At 35.2% G+C, this 24748-nt stretch overlaps 1 protein-coding gene across 4 annotated transcripts in view; it reads right to left on the reverse strand.

The window, feature by feature from the left end:
- Positions 1 to 976: 976 nt before the first annotated feature.
- Positions 977 to 24748, reverse strand: part of ECHDC1 (ethylmalonyl-CoA decarboxylase 1) — a 48028-nt gene continuing 24256 nt past the window's right edge. For all 4 annotated transcript variants that reach the window (XM_078447286.2, XM_078447287.2, XM_078447290.2 and 1 more), the window contains one exon: positions 977 to 2322. In XM_078447286.2, the coding sequence (XP_078303412.1) occupies positions 1914 to 2322 (409 nt within the window). In that variant the 3' untranslated portion in view covers positions 977 to 1913. The remainder of the gene's footprint in view (positions 2323 to 24748) is intronic.

The raw sequence follows: 24748 nt of genomic DNA on the forward strand, positions 1-24748 counted from the left end.
TGATTTATTCTATTCATAAAGAATAATTAAACAGAATCTACAAGCAATTGCACGGTATAAGTGTGTATGGAATTAAATCTACAGCCCGTGAGACTTAAATTTCTTACATAACTGGTAGTGGAGACCATACTAGATTTTCCTTGCCAGTCTTCATTAGTGGCCTGACACTAATGGATTAAATTGTATTATTTGTAAACAGCATTAGTAGACACAAATTCACTTCACACAAAATGTAGACTCTATGGCAAGATAGGAAGTCCTGGGTTAACTTGGAAATCCAGAATTTGGTTCTGAAAAAAGGTAGTGTGAGTTTGTCTTAGTGTTTTAACTCAAAACAGTAGGATCATGTTGAAGCCTATGCAAGTTACTTTTAATATGATTTTCCAAGTATGAATTGAATGTTACAAGAGCAAATAAAAACTGCCACTACTTTGAAATTATCTTTTATCCCTTGCTCTGATAGGTTAGAACTGGGACTTCATTCTTTGACTTACTTTTAAAGCCTGTGTCATTGAGATCATAAAAGTTTGAGCTGTGCATTTTTATTAAGTGTACTTTCAAAATAGAGCTAGTTCTAAAAAAGAAAGGTTAGCCACTTTTCAGAAAAAAATAGAAATCTGATATAAAATGCGAATGTAACAGTGATGCATCAGGAGTCCTTTTGATGTCAGGACATTTTGATGTAAAGTTAAATTGTATTACTGTGTAAACTAAACAGTACTACTTACTAGTTCGGAAATCCCAGGGCATACAAATGCATGGCCAATTTTGTAGAGTCAGTAGACTTTCCACATGATGGCTATGGTTGTTTAGTAGATCATTTAAAATAGAAACTAAAATATGCAGTAAGGCTCCAAATTTGGTAGGGTGGTAAGGTGGGGAGCATTTTTATTTAAAAGAGCCATAGGAAAAAAAAGCCATTCCCCAAATTTTATTTTTTTATTTAAAAAAAAATTTAACGTTTATTTAGTATTGAGAGAGAGATCGTGAACAGGGGAGGGGCAGAGAGAGAGGGAGACACAGAATCAGAAGCAGGCCCCAGGCTCTAAGCTGTCAGCACAGAGCCTGACGCAGGGCTTGAACTCACAAACTGCAAGATCATGACCTGAGCCAAAGTCGGACGCTTAACCGACTGAGCCACCCAAGTGCCCCAATTCCCCAAATTTTTTAAGTTTATCTATTTATTTTGAGAGAGGGAGAGAGAATCCTAAGCAGGCTCTTTGTGGACAGGGGGCTCAACCTCAAGAACTATGAGATCATGGCCTGAGCTGAAATCAAGAGTCAGATGCTCAACCGACTGAGCTACCCAGGCATTCCTCCAGTTATTTTTAAACATTCTTTTATTTTTTAAGTAATCTCTATATCCAACATGGGGCTCAAACTCACAACTCCAAGATCAAGAGTCACATGCTTCACTAACAGAGCCAGCCAAGCACCTCTCCCCAATTCTTTACCTATTACCGCTGATTAAGGCAGAAGAAAATGATCATACCTTTTCTTATCTTGTTCCCTGACCCCTCTTCCACTTTTGTTCTTTAGTGCAAATTTCACTGTTATTTTTGTAAATTATTTCCAGATAAGACTGAACAGACACCATGAAAAATAACCCAGGAATAGGTTCTGTGGAGAGGTTTTTCCTCTCAAAAACTGGTCTTTTGTTACAGGCTAAGAACTACTATGGAATTGATAATTTTTAAGCCAAAAGTGTTGTATATTTTAACCAAATGTTCTACATTACTTGATAATTACCCAAATATACTGAAAACTAGGTCAATGAGTTCAGATATTAAAAAATTATTAAATCAAATACTAAGTGTAGCCTTCGAAGTAATTCTGGTATTCCTAGTTAATATTTAACTTTATAATTATTAATTTATTGGAGTTTTTCTTGTAGTACGTCATACTTTAAAAAATTATGTATCAAATTTTCGTCTCCTAGCAATAGCCTCTTTATTTGCAGGTCCCCCCCAAACTGTTCCTAAAAGGTCTCTTTCATTCTGTAATGCGTCCTCAAAACAAAGCTCTTTACCTGAAGAAACAGATTTTTTCAAAGCTCTAATTACTTCTGGTGGCCCTTTGATAAACTGCTTTAGCCACTCTTGTGCCTCTTCTAGACATTCAGTTTCATCTGAAGACTGCAAGACCTCGTCAGCCATTCCTATGTTTAAAGCTTTTTTTGAATCCAGTTTGAGGGCCCCACTTAATACTTTGAGAGCTTGTCTACTGCCGATTATTTCAACTAGTCGGGTAGCACCGCCCCAGCTTGGTATTATACCCATCTCTTTCTGGACAAATCTTATCTCACTCTCTGGCGTCATTAATCTGCAAAAGAAAAAAGAAAACTTAATTGTAACTAAGTATATGTAACTGTAAGTATATGTGCTTTACTCAAAGTATTATTCATTATCTGATCTGAAATGTCCATGGATCATTATAGGTAGGTAGATCTGTTATATTAAAAACTAAAAGTTCAAACTATCTGGATAAGTATACAGTTCAATTTACTACATAGTACTGAATATTTCCCTTTGAAAATAGTATCAGCAGTTTCACTGTGCTTGCTTATCCTTTACTTTGCAAAATAAGAATTTAGTTTTTATTTCTAAAAGCCCAGATTATCTTTTAAAAGTGAATAGTGGCCTAATGAGAAAACCTGGATTAAGTAAAAATACTGGAGTAGGAAATGTCAGGGTCATACCATGGGAAAAAGAAAAAAAAAAAGGTGCATAATAAAAGTAAGGTCAGTAGTTGTCAGGAAAACATTGGTTCTTAACGCAGCATCTATATATAGCCTTTGAGCAAGTATTTACTAAGCACCACCTATGCCAGGTTGTCTAGGTGTGGGACTACAACAATGACCAAAATAAAACCCTGTGCTGAGTTTACATTCCTGTTAGGAGAGAAAGATACTGAACGATATAGAACCAGTGGGGATAAGTGTTATAAAGAAAAAATGGGGCAAGGGACTACACAATGAGGATATGGATGGAAAAAGCATATGAGGTACAGTAATATCCATTTTACAGAGGGAAACTGAAGCCACCTAGAGATGAAATAAATAGCTCAACTCAAGGCCATGCCACTGTAACAGCCAAAATTTAAACACAGGAAGGTTAGCTCACTATGTGTGCTCTTAACCTCACAGTACACAGAGAAGCGAGACTAGGATGGAAACAGATGCCATTAAGAAAGCTGACAGTGGCTTGGGTTGAGTAGTGATTTCCTATAGCAGGGATGCATTTTCCCCAAATGGGGTTTTTATGAATTGGGTGATTAAGAAACAAAGTGGAACAAGAAAGGGAAGTATTAACACAAATCCGTGGACACAGTAAAAGGCTTCATGTTTGCCAATTAAATATGTGTACATTAGCAGAATGCACAAAGCTATACTACATAGGAAATGCTGTATGTGAGTTTTATTTTGACTGCATACTTCAATGAGCTTTCACTGTTAAAACCTCTAATTTGGAACAAAGATCATGTCTGAATTGTAATTTTTTAAGAAAAATTATTGCTTTCAAACTACTCCCTACATAAAAGAAGACCTTACATTAGTTCTGCTTTCCAAAGTGTAAATGCTCAGCTGCAGGTGTTCTGGTTCTATTAGCACCAAGAACAACAGACTCTTAGTCTTTGACTCTTTCATCAGGAAAAATATTCCAGTAAATTCTCACAAAAGCCTATTTAGTAACCCACTGGGAAAGAGAACTTTCTCTTCACAGCTGTGAATTCCTACAAGGGAAAATCTGCCTCAATTATGAACAATTGCTTTTAGAGGCAAACAGCCCTGAAAACAGTTTTCAATGAATTTAAATGGGAAGAAGGAACAAATCTCCTAAGAATCTGAATCTAACCCCAAAACTGAGAGTACTTGCCTTGTTGTAATAAACAGAAAACAATGTCAAAAATTAAAGTGGAATAGAAATCATAGAAATAATGTCTAATAGTCTTAGAGACAGGAATGCTGTTAATCCTGAACACAACTCGGGGCACTTGGGTGGCTCAGTCGGTTGGGCATCTGACTTCAGCTCAGGTCATGATCTCACAGCTTGTGAGTTCGAGCCCCTCATCGGGCTCTGTGCTGACAGCCTGCAGCCTGCTTTGGATCCTGTGTCTCCCTCTCTCTGCCCCTCCCCCGCTTATGCTCTGTCTCTTTCCTTCAAAAATAAACATTAAATTTTTTAAAAATACTGAACACAACTCGATAAAACTTTTCACAGCATAAATTGAGTACGTCGTGGTTCTAAATTATATCCTAGAATTGACACGGATGTTGGCTCAACTGTGCCTACAATACAGAAAAGGATTATGTCGGAAATAAATTCATTTAGATTCAGCTGAACATATAAAAGTTGGTTAAAGCCCAAATGCTAGGAAAATGTAGATGAGTTTATGACAATAAAAGTTATTATCTATGTAAGCTTGCTTGTATTTGGAATTCTCTGCTTCTAAAGAAGAATCCAACTTTATACCATGTATTTTTTTTTTCCTTTGCCATATCTTACAAGATGAGGTATGCCATTTTGAATCATATTTTACAACTCTAACAAATCTTGAGGTAATCTTTGTAAAACCTACCTGTTGTGATCAAACTCTGACATCCATTTAAAAAAAATTTTTTTAATGGTTATTTTTTGAGAGAGACACAGTGTGAACGGGGTAGGGGCAGAAAGCAGGAGACATACAGAATCCGAAAATAGGCTCCAGCCTCTGAGCTGTCAGCACAGAGGCTGAGGCGGGGCTCAAACTCACAAACCATGAGATAATGACCTGAGCCAAAGTCGGAGGCTTAGCCAACTGAGCCACCCAGGCACCCCAATATCCATTTTTTTACATATGCCTAGGATCTGTTTGTGTACTGATATACATTTGAAGTTTATTTATTTAGAGAAAGCACAAGAGCATGTACAAGCAGGGTAGGGACAGAGAGAGAGAGGGAGAGAGAGAATTTCAAGTGGGCTCTAACAGCACAGAACCCAAGGTGTAGCTTGAACTCATGAGCAGTAGGATCATGACCAGAGCAGAGATCAAGAGTTGGATGCTTAACCAACTGAGCCACCCAGGTGCCCCAACATTTAATACACATTAGTAAATACTACCAAAAAAATTATTGGCAAAAGAACACAAGGTAGTTTACTCTAACAGAAAGAGAAATACAGAACATTCAGATGATAACCTACACAAGACCATTAACCCAAAAATTAACATTTAAACATAAAACTTTAAATGTTGATAACCATAACCTACAAGGAAAATGTCCAATCAACAAGATATATCCAAAAATAGAAACAGCTTCCTAATCAACCTTACAGGATTATACACTAATTAATTACTTCTAGAATGTAGATGCAGTTATTCCACCTGTTAATGTAATTTACTGTAGGGAATAATCTACATGGAAAACTGGAAGACCTAAATCTTAAAATTCTGATGAATTACAGCAGACTCAATTTATAAAATGACATTAAACTCCTTTATTTTGACAAAAGAATTAAAAGTATCTTCTATTAGTATAATTATTATTGGCAATGTTCAAAATCTCCTGTGACACCTCAGACAGGAGATGAGGAAATTAATCAAAGGTAGATAACACTCCTCATTATTGTATGGCTGCAACAGTAAACTACCCGTAATGAGAAAAACTAACACCGGTGGCAGGTGTTACAAAGTCAGTCCTGACACCTGAAAGGACTGTTCAATGTGCTAGTACTTTCTAATAAGTTGACTGCTAAGTTCCAGGCCTTTGAACAAACGTATTCAAGAAAAACAATTTTAAAACAATTAAATTTTTCTTAAATAAGTTTTTTAGTAAAAGTTATACATTTTAAGAACTGTTTATTTCTAAATAACGGTACTTTTAGTGAACTCTGCAATAAAGAATTGAGAAACAAATAATTGTGTTGGGAGACAATTAGGCTTTGATGTGAAGTGCATAGACTTGAGCCAGACTGCAGGCTTTCCCAATAGACTGGTTGCATACTACACCCTGTAAAATACAGCACAGAAGAAGTCACAGTATAAAAAGGACGAGGAAGATTAAATTACTTAAAATCCCTGGGCTTCGGTACGCTTGTTTATAAAATAGATATGATAATAGTACTTATGCCATAGAATTATTATGAATATTAAGTTAATATACGAAATGTGTTTACAATATGTATGCCACAATTCATTTAAATAAAGTCCTAGAGGAGTGACTGTGTTTGTGATTTTTTTTTAAGTTTATCCATTTTTTGAGAGAGAGCACACACGAGCGGGGGGAAGGGCAGAGAGAGAAGAGAGAAAGAGAGAGAAAGGCTTGATCCCACAAACCATGAGATCATGACCAGAGCCAAAATCAAGAGTCAGAAGCTCAATCAACTGAACCACCCAGGCACCCATATTTGTTTAAAAAAAAAAAAAAAAAAAAAAAAAGTGTGACATTGGCCTCAGCCACATCCATAGTAGAGAACAGTATTATTTATACTTTTATTTGGAATATAAATGTTGTTTATATTTTGTAGCCTCACAGTGCCTGACATATATTAAACTCTATGTGTACTAGCTTTTATTAAGTTGGTTGCATTGATAGGTCACTACAAATGACAGTAGTGTTTCTGCTAGTAAAGTAGTATCATGTTTCCTGGATGAAAATGACTTGACCCTTAAAGTACTGAAAGTAAAAGAACTATACTTATACCATGAAGCCCAGCAAATGATGGTATACTATCCTTCCTCAAATCTGTTAACAAGACTACAAAATATATACAATTATTTTAAAGGTTTTATTTTTTTAAGTAATCTCTACACCCAATGTGGTGCTCCAAATCACAACCCCAAGATCAAGAGTCACACACTCCACTGACCAAGCCAGCCAGGTGCCCCTATATTACAATTTTTATTTCCAGATAAAGGCAGAATAACTGTACTCTACTACAGATAAGGCTGAAGCAAAAGACTCCAAGTTGATTTTTTTTTTAAATAGACATATATCTAAGATTAGCTTAAGGAATACTGTGTAATATAAGTAAAAGCATAAATATTTTAAAGTTTTAAAGAAAACATTCATATTACAAACTAATATGATGTCATAAATTTAAAGTTTGGAATCATCAATTTAAATAAACTTTGGTCTAGTGCCAGAAACTGCTAGTCCTTTGACAGTGCATATTAAGAGCCAAAGCCAATAAAGCAAATTGTGGTGACATGTGGAAATGTGGTATGTAAAACGTATATAATTAGCAACAGCACCTCTGATCACAATACTTTAAAGTCCAGGCTTGACCATAAGCACTTGTTTGCACAGGTACTTATCTTCCTGGCACCTTCTCCCTCCTACTTTCTACCTGACCTCACATCTCTTGACATATTATGGAAAAGAGAAGGCAAGAACCCAAAGATTCTCCCCTATTCTCAGGATTCCTACCCTCGAGTGATTGGCCTCATGAGGCTCCATTTATTTTATGCAGAGACAGCCTGAATAAGAAAGTATATGGTTGAATGTGTGAATTTCTGTATTCATGTATGTGAAAATATTTTGGGACATCAACTCTGATTTTAATATTCAGTCAGTAATCTTAGCCTGCTCAGAGGTGAATTTTCTTGATATTACAGGATCTAAAGAATTTCCACCTAATAATGTTGGTAAGTACAAAACAAGCCAACACAGGCAATGTGACTGCTTCCGGAGGTAGATATCTCATATTCAGAGAACAGGCACTGCCACATCAAAAATGGAGTTTGCTTTGTAATTATTCTGAGATCTGGGATATTGCGTGTGTGTGTGTGTGTGTCTATGAGTGCGTGCACACAAGCATGCACATTTGTCTCTTTGCAAGTGGGTGTATGTTATGTATAAATATTTTGCGTTTTATATAAGAAAAGGGTTACTACCTACCTAGCTCCCTTGGGACAAGCATGCTTACAGCTCCCTTTCTTTGTAATACACCTTGAACTAAGGGGTAGCAGCTAGAAATGCTAATACTTTGGGTTAAGGTTTATTTACATTCATGAAAACAATGTTAAAGAATGGAAACAAATTAGGCAGACTCTAAACTGCATAGGTGAGAATTTTATTTCACTAGGGAGATATAGGAATAAAAATGTTTTTCATTCTGTATAAACAGCTAAATCTTTGATCTTCCAAAGAAAACCAGGAAAAGAAAATGCAGACAATTCACACATACACATACACACACACACACACACACACACACACACACCAATGAATGTGAAAATTTATGAATTACCAAAAACCTTTAAAATTGCAAATTCAAATAAAATTTAATTTTTGATTATCAAAATTAGAAAAGCTGTTTTAAAAGATTATATTCATGGGGCACCTGGGTGGCTCAGTCAGATAAGCGTCTGACTTAGGATTTCAGCTCAGGTCATGATCTCATGGGATCAAGCTCTGCATCATACTCTGCACTGACAACGTGGAGTCTGCTTAGGATTCTCTCTCTCCCTCTCTCTTTGCCCTCCCTTCCTCACTCTCTCTCAAAATAAATAAACTTTAAAAAAAATTTATGAAAAATTAAAGATTATACTCCTATAAGACAGGATGCTCTCAAACAGACACACATATACAGCTGGTATTAATATAAATTGGCAGAATCTTTCCTGAAGGATAACCTGGCACTTTGGATGAAAAAGTTAGAACATCTTCATATCCTTTGGTTAAGTACTTGAACTACTTGCAGGATTTATTCTAAGGAAATAATCTGAAATGTGGAAAAGCACTATTTATAAGGTAATTATCATAGCATTAATCATAATGGAGAAAAGTTGGAAACAACCAAAGCAGAATATTTTAGTACATCCATATTGATGGAATATTTTATACTTATTAAATTCATGTTTTCAAGCATATTTAATTTAATAATACAGGAACACTACCATTTTCTAAACTATATACCATGTGATCCTAATTTTTTTAATAGAAAATTAATGTCTATTTTAAAAAGACATGAAGAAATCACACCACAGCATTAATGCTAGTTATCTTTGGATGATAACAACTTTAATTTTTTACTCTACACATTACTATATTTTAAAGATAATCTAGAATCTTGTTATTCAATGTGTGGTTGTGTGGGCCAGCAACATCAGCATCATCTCAAGGCTTAACCTCAGATCTATGAAAACAGAACTGTGTAGTTTAGTAAAATCCCCAGGTGATTCATATTTACTAGAATGAGCACATATCCTGTTATAATCAGAAAGCACATTTTTAAAATATCATCACCTGTATTATTTACTATTGATGCTATAACACAAATTCAGTGGCTTAAACAACACTAATTACCTCAATTCTATAGGTCAGAAGTCTGGGTAACCATGGCTCAACGAGGATCCATTGCTTAGTCTCACAAGGCTGAATCAACATGTAGGCAAGACTTGCTTTCCTTTCGGTGTCTCTAGACACTAATATACTTCCAAACTTTGTCAGACTGTTGGCCAAATTAAGTTCCATGCAATTTTAGAACTAAGGTCCCTATTTCTGTGCTGGTTTTCAGTTGGGGAATTGTTATCTTCTAAACACAACCTGCATTTCCTTGGTTTGAGGTCCCCTTTCTCCATCTTCAAAGACTTTTCATGCCTCTCATCTCTCTGACTTTCCATTCTGCCTCATGTCTTTATTTTTTAAAGGCTCATATGATTAGATTGGGTCCACCCAGATAATCCAGAATAATCTCCTTGTTTTAGAGTCCAGAACCTTAATCACAGCCACAAGTTCTCTTCTGTCAAATGTTAATACATGAACAACATGGGTGTTAGGGGTGCTGACTCCACACAGTCAAAACTCTATGTATAACTTTTGACTCCCCCAAAACTTAACTCCTAATAGTCTACTGTTGACCAAAAAGCCTTACCAATGACATAGTCAATTAACAAATATTTTGTATATGTATTACATATTTTTACAATAAAGTAAGCTAGAGAAAAGAAAATATTAAGAAAACCATAAGGAAGAGTACATACATTTACAGTACTGTGAAAAATCCAGGTATAAGTAGACCCATGTAATACAAACCCATGTTGTTCACGGATCAACGTGTAACAAATTCTGAGGAAGAACAAAATGTGGGCAGACATCTTGCGGGGGGAGGTGCTGCTATTCTGTCCACTACATCACCTAAATGCATAATAGAAGTACTTAGCCTGACTTTCCTTGCATTCCACTGTGCTATTAATTTTCCAGCCCTCACACATTTTTCTTACAGCCCTGCAACAGGTAGCTCCCACCACCACCATCACCCACTTCTCACCTTTCACCTTCTTTTGCTAACTATCCAAGGATTCTTTTTGTTCCATTGTTCTAGTTGTTAGTGAGTAAAGACTCTATGGGGAAAACAGTCTCCATTAGGAAGAAAAAATAAGGGGTCCCTAGGTAGCTCAGTTGGTTAAATGTCTGACTTCAGCTTAGGTCATGACCTTGCAGTTCATGAGTTCGAGCCCCGCAACGGGCTCTGTGCTGACAGCTCAGAGCCTGGAGCCTGCTCTGGATTCTGTGTCTCTTTTGCTCTCTCTCTGCCCCTCCACCCCCCCTCGCTTGCTTGCTCTTTCTCTCTCTCTCAAAAATAAATGTTAAATTCTTCTTTAAAAAAGGAAGAAAAAATGAGGATTTGCTGGAACTATAGCATTACTACTTTTAGGTGAATGTTAAAAGGACTCTAATACCTGTTAAGGAATCCAGATTTCAGAAATGAAGACACTACACCTACAAAGTTCCAGAACCCCAAACAAGACTTTTTTCTCCAATATTAACTTAGTGAAACCAGAATATAAAGGCATGATTGGTTCTCTGCTATCACTTTAAAGAACAACATGTTACAGAAATCTAATTAAGGCCTGACTGAATGTGGGGAAAAAAAGGTATATATCACAGTTAATGCAATATTAATTCCTGTACTCTGTTAAGAACTTTTTCTAATTACAAAATATTTCAAATACACAGAAAATAACACACTCATGTACCCACCACCCAGATTTTAAGGATGTTAACATTTTGCCACACTTATTTCTGAACTCTATTCTCATCCCTTTGCCTTCTCTTCCTGACTTCTTTCTGTCTCCAGCAGCAGCTAATATCCTGAAGTTGGTGAGAATCATTTCCATGCACAATTTAACTTTTTTTTGAGAGAAAGTGGGCATGTGAGGGAGAAGAGCAGAGAGAGTGGGAGAGAAAGAGAATCTCAAGCAGGCTCTGCACTGTGCAGAGCCCAACATGGGAGCTTGAACCCACAAACCATGAGATCATGACCTGAGCTGAAACCAAGAGTCAGCACTTAACCAACTGAACCACCCAGGTGCCCCACAATTTAAATTTTAATAAATACTCTATATATTAATCAAATAGTAAACTTTTGCATGAAGTAATATTTCCATTTTATGTCTAGTATCTCAAAATACAGTGCACCCTGACTACCCAACACTGGTCTTAAATTGGTCAATATCACTTTGGCAGGTAATTTCTATATTGAAAATGAATTCATCAGACTATCATAGTGTGATGACATGAACCATTAAGATATTTCAATTAACTCTGTCTACTCTGATTTCTCCCTTCCATTTGATGAAGGATCTTTAGGACTGTTTCCTATTTTTAGCTATTATGAATGGTACTGCTATGAACATTCTAGTATGTGTCTGTAGATAAACAACTGTAGGCATTTCTACTGCATTTATACTACATTAGTTATCTATTGCAGTTCTGTAGGTTAAAGTCCAACAAGTCTCACTAGTTTAACATCAAGATTTCAGTAGGACTACATTCCTTTTGGAGGCTCTAGGGGAGAGCCCATTTCCTTGCCTTTTCTAGTTTCTAGAGCCTGATCACAATTCTTGGCTCATGGCCATCCTCCTCCATCTTCAAAGGTTGCCCTGATGGGTTAAACCCTTCTCACACTGCATCAACTCTGATCTTGCTTCTGTCAGTAAACCTCCTTTTCTGACTTGGAACTTTTCAGCTTCCCTCTAGCATTATTAGGAACTTTGTGGTTACACTGGGCCCAGTCCCCCAGAATAATCCCCCTATTTTCAGGTCAGCTGAGTAGCAACCTTAAGTCCACCATCCATCAGCAACTTGATTCCCCCTTGACATATAATGTAATATAATCACAGGTTCCAAGGGTTAGGATATAGACATTTAGGGAAGGCCATAATTTCTATCAACCACATATACACAGAAAGAGAATTACTGTGACATAGGGTATGTAACATTCAACTTTAGTAGATACTGGGCATTTTCCATTGTACCAACTTACACTCCCATCAGTAGTTTCTGAGAGTTGCAGTTGATATATTCCATCTTTTTCATTTTAGCTTTTCTTGTGGGAACACAGTGAAAAGTAGTGATTCTAATTCAGTTCTTTAATGGCTAATGAAGTTCAGTGCTTTTTAACCTTTTTTTTTTTTTTTTTTTTTTTTTTTTTTGGCTATTCAGATATCCTCTGAAAAGTCAGTTCAAGTTTTCTGTCCATTTATTTTAACTGGGTTGTCTTTTTTTTTTTTTTTTAATGTTTATTTATATTTGAGGGGGTGGGAGAGAGAAGACGGAGAGACAGAGACAGAATCTGAAGCAGGCTACAGGCTCTGAGCTGTCAGCACAGAGCCAGACGTGGGGCTTGAATTCACAGCTGTGAGATTATGACCCGAGCTGAAGTAGGACGCTTAACAGACTGAACAACCCAGGTGCCCCTGGATTGTCTGTCTTATTGCTTTGAAGGGGTTCTTTATATATTCTAGCTATGTCTTTTGTAAGATATAAATATGGAGATAATCTTCTCTCACTCTGCAGGTTGCATTTTCATCCTCTTAGATATGTTTTTGATAGAAGTTATGTTTTTGATTAACTTTAATACAGTCTAATTCATCAATTTTTTTCTTTATGGTTAGTGATTATTGTGTCCTGTTTTAGAAATCTTTGACTACTTCAAGACCAGATATTCTCCTGTATTCTTTCAAATAGCTTCACTGTTTTACCTTTCACTTTTCTACCTGCAATTCATCTTGAATTGATTGTACACATATATATATACTCACTAAAGAGACCATTCCTTCCTTTTTTTTAATTTTTTAATTTTTTTTTTTTTTTTTTTGAGACCATACTTTCCTAACGTACTAAAAGTGTCACATTCATCTTTGATTAAATAACCATATATTCTGGATCTGTTTCTGAACTCTACTGGTCAATTTTTCTACCCGTGTATGTACAAATAGCAGACTGTTTAAATTACTTTAGTTTCATAACAGGTAGTTTAAACTTTGCTCTCTGGTATTTTAAACCTTCCAACTTTGTTCTTCATGACCACTTTAGTTCTTCTTTGTACTCTGCATTTCCATATGAATTTTAGAGGCTGTCAATTCACATACACATACACACACACACACACACACACTCACACTCACACACCAATTTGCTGGAATTTTTACTGGAACTACATTGATTATGTGGATTATTTTGGCAGAGAACTGAATCTTTACAACATTGAGTCTTTTATTCCATGGACATGGTATATTTCTATTCCACCATTTAGGTCTTCTTTAATTTCTCTCAGTAATGTTTTCTAGCTCTCAATGCAGAATTCTGACATACCTTTTGTTTTGATTTGTTCCTAGGCGTTAGGTTTTTTTTTCCTAATGCTACTTTGAATGGTATTATTTTTTAAATTTTGTTGTTTATTTGTTTGCTGCTTGGCATATAGAAATGCTTTTTTATTGACCTTGAAGCCAACAAACTTACAAAATTGACTTACTAGTTCTAATACATTAGCTATGTATTCATTTGGATCACAATGATGTCATATGTGAATAAGATTTTATTTCTTATAATCCAATCCTTACAACTTCTTTAATTTGCCTTAGTGAACTGTCTAGGATATCTAGTATAATGATGACCAGAAGTGGTGACAGTACTGTCCTTGTTTCTGATGTCAGAGGGAAAGCTTTCAATATTTTTTTTTTTAATTTTTTTTTTAACATTTATTCATTTTTGAGACAGAGAGAGACAGAGCATGAATGGGGGAGGGTCAGAGAGAGGGAGACACAGCATCTGAAACAGGCTCCAGGCTCTGAGCTATCAGCACAGAGCCCGATGCGGGGCTCGAACTCACGGACCGCAAGATCATGACCTGAGCCGAAGTCGGCCGCTTAACCGACTGAGCCACCCAGGTGCCCCTCAATATTTTTATCATTATGAGATGTTTGCTGTAGGATTTTTGTAAATGTCCTTTATTAAACTAAGAAAGTTCCTACCTAGGGTGCTAAGAGTTTCTATCATGAATAGATGTTGAAATCTGTGAAATGCTTTTTCTGCATCTGTCAGATTGTAATGATCTGTGTCCCTTTGTTGTTGTTGTTAATATGGCATATTAAACCAACCTTGCATTTTGGGAATAAACCCCTTGTAGTCGTGATGCATTATCATTTTTATCATTTGATTAAATTTTTTAATATTCTGTTTGGGATTTCTACATTTATGTTTATGAGATTGACATATATATAATATATGCTATATGCTATATATATATATATATATTATATATATATATTATATATACTATATATATATAATATATATATTATATGCTATAATTTGCTTTCTTATAATGTCATTTCTAGGTTTTGGAATAAATATTACACTCATTAAAAGAGATGGGAATTATAACTTCTTCTTTTCAGTGAAAGAATGTATGTAATATTGATGTTATTTCTTTCCTAAATGTTTGGAAAACTCTACTGATAAATCTGCTAAGTTTTAAAAACTAAAATTTCAGGAGTTGGTCTGGAAGATAAATGGCTGCCAAGTGATTCCTAATCTCTCCACACATCCTCCCCCAAATTACAAAATTAGCAAGGAGTGAAAGAAAACCATGCCAACAGGATTACTCAGAGACAGAGAATACTACATCTTTGAAATTATCAGGTACGGAAATAAACACCAAATTACAAAAACGATTTCCTGCTGCCGTTGAAAGCCGATGGGCACAAAGTGATAAAGAGGGGGCTTAAGAAATCCATGTAAAACAGGAGAGGGACATGGAAGACTTTGAGGAAGTACAGTCAAAATCACCCCCAGAATGAGAAAATCTAACACTATGTTCTAAAATACTGAGTACAACTTGGGGATTTGGTGGTTCACAGGACTGGCTATAGAAAAGGAATCTGAAAGTGAGAAAGGCTAAAATTGATAGTTTGAATAAGCACAGCTTCCAAAGAAGACCCAGATAAGTAGAGAAGAGGTGAAACCCTCAGAGAAATAAAAGAAAAAAATTAGAGGGGAAAAATAAAGATTCTGTAAAAACAAAAGAGATACAAATCATGCCAACTCCTCTCTCATTTCCACTGTATCACTAATGCATCCATTCAAAACTAAACTGTGAGAAGCTGGCACTCTCAAATTAGGGATCCTAGCCACAAATTATTCAGAAATAGAAAATATCAAGCTAATTCTATAAAAAGCTACTGTAAGAATAAAGCAGAACATGTAAATTCAAACATTTCAGCTGATGAAAAGCACCTCCCTCCCTGAGAAAACCCATGAAAGAAAAATGGTCATTCCAAACTGAATTCAGTATCTTCAAGTAGCACAGTTGCATGAAAAAAGGAAATTTAAAAAACAGGACTAGAAATGGACCCACACACATACCCCAAAAAAAAAAAAAAAAAAAAAAAACAAACAATAGGGGCTAGGAGATAATATAAATGAAAGTTGATTGAACTCAAAAAAAGAAATAAAAGAATAAGCGTGAATAAAAATTTAATACAGGACATTGAAGAAAAACAGGAAAACAACCCAGAGAATGAAATTCATTAAAAAAAGAAAAAGGAGTCAGAGAAATAGGCAAAGAAGACATAATATATGAATAACTGGAAATGAAACAACAAATATTTACCTATTGAAAGGGTTCATTCAATACCTGGGGAAACTGACTATAAAGAATCAATTCTAAGACTTATCCTAATAAAGCACTAGACTTCATAGAGAAAACTCAGGGCCTCCAAGCAAATAACAAAACTAAAGAACTACAAAAACAAAAGAATTATAATGCCACTGGACTCATTGAAAGCAAAAAAGTACCAAACCCAGATAGTTTCACAGGAAGATTTTACCAAATCTTTACAAACCATGTAGTTCTGATGCCACATATATTGTTTTTGAGATAGAAAATGAAGAAACACCCCAATTCTTTTAATGAAGTATAACACTGACACCTAAATCTGATATATATAGCACAAAAAAATTAAATTAGACCAATATTATTTAGGTATATTTTAGTAGGCAGTCTCTGTGATGATCCCTAATGATCACTGCCCCCCCTGGTGTTTACACCCTTGTGTATGTAATCTTCTCCACTTGACTGGACTGGACCTAGTGACTGTCATCTAATAAACAATACAGTAAAAGACATGGGATGTTCCGTTCCAGGATTAGGTTACAAAGACTGTGGGTTTCTATCTTATCTATTCTCTTTCTCTCAGAACCCTCAATTTGGAGGAAACAAACTTCCAGGTTGTAAGTAGCCCCATGGCAAGTCCAGGCAAGCCCAAGAAACTGATATCCCCAGCTAATAGTCAGTGAGGACCTGAGGCCTGCCAATAGCCACTTGAGTAAGCTTCAAATCAATCTTCCCTCAGTTGGTTCCTGGGTATCTTGATTATAGCTTCATGAGAGACCCTAAGCCAGAGGCACCCAATCAAGCCACACACATACGCCTGATCCCTAGAAATAATAAATGTTTATGTGTTAAGCTGTAAGTTTTAAGGAGATTTATTACTCAAAAATAGATAACAAATATAAATATCAAAGCAAAAATCCTACTATCAAATAGATTTGAACACCATATTAAGAAAATCATACACTCTAAAAGGGGCTTATACTTTAACTGGTTACAAATCAATTACTATAATTAATCATATTAATAGGTATAAAAAGAACCATTTATCTTCATAGATGCTGAAAAGTCCTTGGATGAAATTCAGTACCTCAAAACTCTTGAAAAACTAAAAACGGAAGGAAAATTCTTCAGCATGAATCTATATACAAATATAAACCTCAATCCTAAAGCTAGCATCTTACTTAAAGGGGATACAATAGAGGTATGTCCACAAAGGTCAGGAACAAAGCAAGGATGGCAAATCTCTCGCTACTGTTTAATATTGTACTGTAGGTATTAACCATAACAATAAGAATAAAAAACTATCAGAGAAATAATAATTGGGACAAAGCAAAAGTATCTCTGTAGTACAATTAGAAAATTAAAGAATCAGGGGCTCCTGGGTGGCTCAGTCAGTTGGGTGACTGACTTCACTCAGGTCACAAACGCACAGATTGTGAGTTCGAGCCCCATGTCAGGCTCTGCACTGACAGCTTAGACGCTGGAGCCTACTTTGGATTCTCTGTCTCCCTCTCTCTCTGCCCCTCTCACATTCTATCTCTCTCCTTCAAAAATAAGCATAAAAAAAAAAAAAAGAAAATTAAAGAATTGATAAAACCAAGTCAACAGAAAAATTCAGTTAGCAGCATATAAAATTAGCATAAAAATAACCTTCATCCAATAGACAAATAAGAAGTTAGATGACATAAAGGAAGAGAAAACTCAGTTTGCAACGGCAACAAGAGCAAAATACTTTGAAATATACTTACACTTAAATATTTTTTAAAATCTATTAAGAAAATTATAAAACTCCGAGAGACATAAAAACGGACTTAAATATTAAGACATCTCCTGTTCTTAGTATGTGTCTCAACTTTATCAAGATGTCAGTTCTCTCTAAATTAGTTGATAAATTTAATGTTAGTCAAATAAAAATATCAACACCTGTTTTTATTCTGGAGGTAGACAATTGATAGGACGTGTCCAACAGAAAAAATAAACATGCAAGAATAGCAAGGAAAATAATGAAAAAAAAAAAGCTATGAGCAGGGACCAGCCCTGTTATCAGACATTAAAACATATTAAAAATAATTAAACATACTTAAAAATATATAAAAATAGTACATGAATCCTGGTACATGAATAGTCAAACAGACCAATGGAACAGAACAAATCTATTATCAACAGATGCAACTACAAGTGGAAATCTAGTATATGATAATATCTAGTATATAGCATAAGATAAATCCAGTATATAATAAGTATATGATATGACAGTTATATCCACAGAAGGCCTTTTTAAAGAAATAGTATTGAGACAAATGGATAGCTATTTGGAAAAAAAGAGAAAATAAGATTCATTACTCACTCCATAAAAACAAACTAAAAAATGGATTAGATATATAAATATAAAACACAAAACTATACAAGTAATAGAAGAAAACATGAGTGAATTCTTCTATAGCCTGAACATACAGAAAGGCTTTTTAAAAAGTACTCAAATCCAAATGGAATAAAAAGATGGATAAACACGATGACAATAAACACTTGCATGGCAAAAACAAACAACAAAACATAAGCAAAGTCAAAAGACACAAAGACAAGCTGGACAATTATATAAAAAATATATCATCAAAAATAACAAATATCCTTAATATTAAAGAACTTAGGAGTGCCTGGGTGGCTCAGCTGGTTAAGTGGCCAACTCTTGGTCTTGGCTCAAGTCATGATCTCACAGTTTGTGAGTTCAAGCCCCAGGTTGGGCTCTGTGCTGATGGTGTGGAGCCTGCTCAGGATTGTCTCTCCCTTTCTCTGTCCCTCCCCAGCTTGCTCTCTCAAAAATAAATAAGTAAACTTAAAAAAAATAATAAAGAACTTATAAAATTAAGGGAGAAAAAGCCAAATATCCTGTAGAGAAATAAGCAAAACATGAATAATTCACAAAAAAGATATAAAAATGGTTCTTAACCATATGAAAATGTGACCAATTTAACTTTAAGAGAATTATGCACGTTAAAACTATGCTGAAATACTACCCTCACCCATTAGACTAACAAAAATTCAAAAGCTGTTTAACAGCAGCCTTTGCCGGCAAGGCTAAGTCAAACAGACTATAGAAAATGTAAGGATGGTCTATTCCCTATGGAAGTGAATTTGGCAATATCTAATGAAACTAAACATTCATTTAACCTTTGATTCAGCAGTACTTCTAGAATCTATCCTTAAGATATAACATTAATAACACCGAAAAAGTACACACAGTTATTCATTACAACAGAGTACATATTAAAAACATAAAATTCAATCAAGAAGGACAGGAAGAAAAAAAAAAAAAAACACTGAAAACTGAAAACAAAAACTAAATGAACTAACATTTTAAATGAATAACATAACCACATTGAAGAAGGAAAAACATCAGGGAACTAATTTAAGTAACTTCTGAACACAGTGCAGTGCTTTATGTATCTGTGTATCTGTAGTCTAGGGAAAAAAACAAACACTAAGAGGCAAATCTTGAACTCTTTTAGGTAGTTTCACTTTTCATAGTGGTATAGACACAACAATTCTAAAACTACCTCATATAATAAGATCAAGCAAATGAATAAATATGGTGATGTTAACTGGGAGCCAGGGGACCAGTGGTGCAGGAGATACAATATGGAATGGGAGAAGACCAAACTTTGTGAGAACAGACTGCACTGGGAGATATCAAGGATAAACTCATGATCTCTAATAAATAAATGGATTAATTAATGTATGGCCTAGCTTTGTTTGCTAAAAAAGTCCACAAAGATGCCAGTAGCAATGAGAACACCAGGCATCTAGATCTTGGTTTTTAAAAATACTATTCCCTACTTTAAAGAACCAGTGCTGGGACACCTGGGTGGCTCAGTCGGTGATCTAGCAGTCCGTGAGTTCGAGCCCTACATCGGGCTCTGTGCTGAACTCAGAGCCTGCAGCCTGCTTTGGATTCTGTGTCTCCCTCTCTCTCTGCCCCTCCCCTGCTCTCTCTCTCTCTCTCTCAGAAATAAACACACACACAAAAAAGTACCAATGCTAAAAGTAAGGAAAGAAGGAAGGAGGGGAAAGGAGGGGAGGGAAAGAGGAAGGGAGAAAAGTACTCCTATGAGACATGCCTGAATCTAGGGTCAGGTAGAGGAAGATGTAAGATGCCTGTACTCAGAAAGTTAAGGAAGTACTCAAACCAATGAATGAATGAATGAATGAATGAATGATGGAGCACATCAAAAGGATATGTGAGCCAGCTTAAAAAGCTCCCCGCTGGCCAAATCCGGGACAATTTAAGCATCAAAACAATCAAGGACAGTAATGAATCATAAACTGCTGAAAATGAGGAAATCTATTATCCCATACTGATGATAAATATACACACACAGACACACAACACACACGTAGAGAATGGGATAAAGGAGAGCTTTTCTTTAGAGTCAAATGACAACTGATACATACCAAGGGAGTGACAGGGTCAGAAAAATACAAATTAGCAACCATCATAGTAAAGATGGCTTGGGAAAGAGTAATCAGAGAACGCTAAATCTAGTGGAGAAAGTCTGGTGAAAAACACAGTATTAGACTTGTCTTAAAGCATCCCTCAAGGATTACTTATTAGTTGGCAAGGCAGGAAAAAGCCATCTATAGTGGAGAAACCAAACACTTTGGACAGTATGATCAAAGTCAGCATCACTAATGATGGGCAGAAAAACCACTTGTATGCATCTAGATGTGATACCCTGAGAATACATCACTTTTGCAGAGATAGTATCCAGGGACACATAACCTGAATCAAATGATGAGAAAATATCAGAAATCCTCAAGATGAAAAAACAATCTATTAAAAAACAAGAAGCAAAACCTGGCCTGTTTTCTTTAAAATGTCAATGTCATGAAAGACAAAGGCAGGCTACAGAACTCTTCCAGATTAAAGGAAAGTGATGAGATCTTGACAACTAGCTGCAGTACATGAACCTGCAATGGAGGAAAACAATGCTACACTGGACATTATTGTCAGATTGACAAAATCGGTGTATAGATAGTATATTAGATAAAAGTATTGCATCAAGGTTAAATTTCCTGCCTTTGACAACAGTACTGTTGTTATGTAAGACCAGATTCTTGTTCTTAACAATATATATAGTTATGTGCATGTCTCTGTGTGTGTATGTGTGTAAAGGATTAAAAGGGCAAGATATTTGTAACCTACTCTCAAATTTCTCAGGAAAAATATGCACACATTCATATATATATAAACATACATACTCATATAGGAGAGATAGAAAATAAAAACAAAACATTAAGATGTCAAAAACTGGTAAATCTAAGTGAATGATATAGGGAAATTCTCGGTATCACTCCTGAACTTTTTCTGTAAGTTTGTAATTATTTCCAAACCAGAAAAAAACAAACAACAACAAAAAACCCAATTCTAGTTTCTGTCTTGCACCAAATTCAATAACAAAAATTAAATATTAGACATGTCATTAAAATATTTACATGCTTACTTGATAAAAATTGATGCTAAAAGCCAAGCAGTTGGACTTTGTCATTTTCTCTTTTCTAGGGTAGTTTTGAGGGATTTTTTCTTTTCTCTTTCTCCTTTCCGCCCTTTTTTGAATGAGGTGGAATAAGACAGAAAGTAGAATAAAGGAATGCGTGTTCTAAGTACCTCCTAAAACACATTCTGGAATCTTGAGCTTAAAACCAATCTAAGAAACCATATTATAATTACACTTAAAATAATGTTTGTATAAGTGAAACTTTATCAGTTTGTCACATATAGGAACTATCATTATTAAAGTTTTCTAAACAGTATCTAAACAAAAGTTTAAAAACTAAAAAGTTTACAAAGGTAACTAAGAATAACAAGGTTACCAATTTTCATTGGTCCTCAAAGAGGTGAAAGGTGAGACCTATATTCTCTATTCCAAGCCGATATGTTGTAGGCAGAATGATCCCACAAAGATGTCCACGCCCTAATCCCTGGAACCAGTGCATGTGTACTTTACACAAGAAAAGAGACTTTGCAGATGTAATTAAGATTACATACATTAAAAGAGGGAGGTTATCTGAATGGGCTCTTAATTTAACCACATGAACTCTTAAAAGCAGAGAACTTTCTCCAACTGGAGTAAGGTAAATGAGAAAAATTCAAAGTATGAGAGAAACTCAACCCGCCGCTGCTGCAGGGAGCCACATGGAAAACATGAGAAGGAATGCAGAATGCAGACATCCTTTAGGAGTAAGGACCAGTCCCTGGCTGATAGTCAGCAAGGAAAACAGGGACATGGGTCCTACAAGTACACAGAACGGAAATCTGCCAGTTGTGATCAGGATGAGCCTGGAAGTGGATTCTCCCAGAGTCTCCAGTCTAGCCAACATCCTGATTTGGGCCTTGTGTGACCAGCTTTACAGAAACCAGTTGGCCTAGCTGGACTTCAGGCTTCTACATTTGTGAGATGACAAACCGATCCTGTTTTAAGCCACTAAATCAGTGGTAATTTGTTATGGCTGCAATAGAAAACTAATAACGCAAATAAGTATTTTCTTAATTTATATTGCAATCTAAATATTTTAATTAGTCAAGACAGAGCAAAAAATTAGAAGCAAATCATTTTATCACAGTTCTAGCTTTTTATTCCCTACATCAATTTTGTAACTAAAAAAGAAACATAATCTCTGAATGACCAGATTCCAAGCACTGAGGAATGCCAATTTTTAATTCATAATGCTTTGCTTTTAAAAATGTTTTTAAGGGGTACCTGGGTGGCTCAGTTGGTTAAATGTCTGACTTTTGATTTTGGTTCATGTCATGATATCACGGTTCGTGAGATCAAGCCTCACATCAGGCTCTGCGTTGATAGTGCAGAACCTGCTTAGGATTCTCTCTCCTCCCTCATTGCCCTCCTCCCCTCAAAGTAAATAAATGAACATTTTTTAAAATGCTTTTTAAAAGCCATTTTTTCTAAGAATGTTTTATATGAAAATTATGACTCAGTTGAGTGCAATTTAATATAAGGGTCTACATATGCCAAGTAGACCTGAATGTTTCTGAACTATTCTGAAATATTAATTTGTTATAAGTATCAGCAACGGGTGCTTACAGGGTTGGGAGCAGAGGGCAGGATAATGCTAGAATACTGCATGAGCTAATTTCTTTGGAATATTCACATCCAGTGTATCTCTCATCTTCTGAAATATTTCCCATGGTAGTAACAGCAACAGGGACGAAAATCTTAGTTGAGTGAATTCTAGGCAATTCTCCAAGGTAAGAAAGTTAAACAAGCTAAACATATAACCCTAAGGAAGGAACTTATCTTTTAAAAGAATGCTATGAAAGTTTTTGGTGTTCTTTTGGAACACATAGATATTTTTAGAATAATAATTAAAGCAATTTGTCATAGAGAATAACTGACAAGGGTCTGATAAAGTTGGGAGGAAAATCAGCTATACACTTATACTGACTTACGGCTTCCTTGTAACTGTGGCTAGTAAGGTAGTTCAGTATGCAATACTCTCTATTAGCCTCTAACCTTTAAGAGCTTTTGTTCTCGGTGTGTAGGTTAAAAGGGGCTGAACAGCTGAAGACAATGCTTTTCAAAATTCTATTGTGAAGGATCAGTTTCTACCATTTGTTTTTCAACTCCTTGTCAACTGTGAATCAACAATTTTGTAAAATGAGGTAAAACTACATTACTAGAAAAATGAAACAAAATCCTAAGGCATACAAGTCTCTTGGGTGCTAAACATGTTTAATGAATGACTCAAATGAATGCAATTTAATATGAGGGCCTGTATATACCAAGTAGTTGATCCACAGATGAACATGTCTGCATTGGCAAGGTGAATGTAGCAGGTATATTACTAGATTTATCTGATGAGGGCAAGACCCCAGGACACAGAACACTTCCTTCATTTAGGGGACAGCAAACAAGGCAAACTAGCAGTACTAAAGGACTAAGTAGTCTGTGATTGTTTTCCCTGTGATTTTGCCTTTTGTCCTAAACCCTAACTACACCCAAACACAGATCAGGAATGACTATGAAGGATAATGCAAAAGTCTAAAAAATGCTTAAAGATGAACACCAGGCTCTACATGAAAGAGTGCACTATTTCCAGAGGATATCTATAAAGTTTAATTTGTACTTACTTTTATATAAAGGCTTTTTAAGTATAATAATGCACATTCACATATAACTTAGAATTCCTTAAATGTATTAAATTATATATTTAAACATGTACTTTTAAATATGTTACATATATAATTACATATTTGAATTATGTATTACACAAATACCTGTATTTCAGGATAAAGTGAGAAAAGTATTTAATCCTTTCACACATAGAACATTTTAAATTAATCTCACGTTGTCCTTTATAAAGCCAAGACCCTTCCTCCTACAGAATCAAATGTAGTATCCTAATGCAATCTGCACTGATGACAGCAGAGGGCACTGTCATACGAAATGACCATTTTTCACAGTACACACGATTCCTCCCCAAACAAGAGCTAGTTTTCAAAAAGGCTAAGATCTTTATAAATTGTCTTATACACCAAAACTATTTTAATATATATATTTATGTGAATACAAAGTGATCTATTTCAACTGATAAATTGGAAACTGAGTCATGAATTATAAAAAAGAAGAAAAATTAAATAATTTAATACTTTACATAAGTAAACTTACTCTTTCCTAACACTATTTCTATTACTATACGATGCCATTTATACTAAGTTCAAAAAGAAAATAAAACAGAACATATCAGCTACAGAAGAGTTAATTTCCTTAGGAAATAAGGAAAGTATGAAGTAATTTGATTAAAAAAGAGAAAATAATTATAATAAATATAAATAAAATATATATTTATTTATA

The sequence above is a fragment of the Panthera onca genome, chromosome B2 (genome assembly GCF_046562875.1).
Source record: "Panthera onca isolate mPanOnc1 chromosome B2, mPanOnc1 haplotype 2, whole genome shotgun sequence".
Lineage (NCBI taxonomy): Eukaryota > Metazoa > Chordata > Mammalia > Carnivora > Felidae > Panthera > Panthera onca.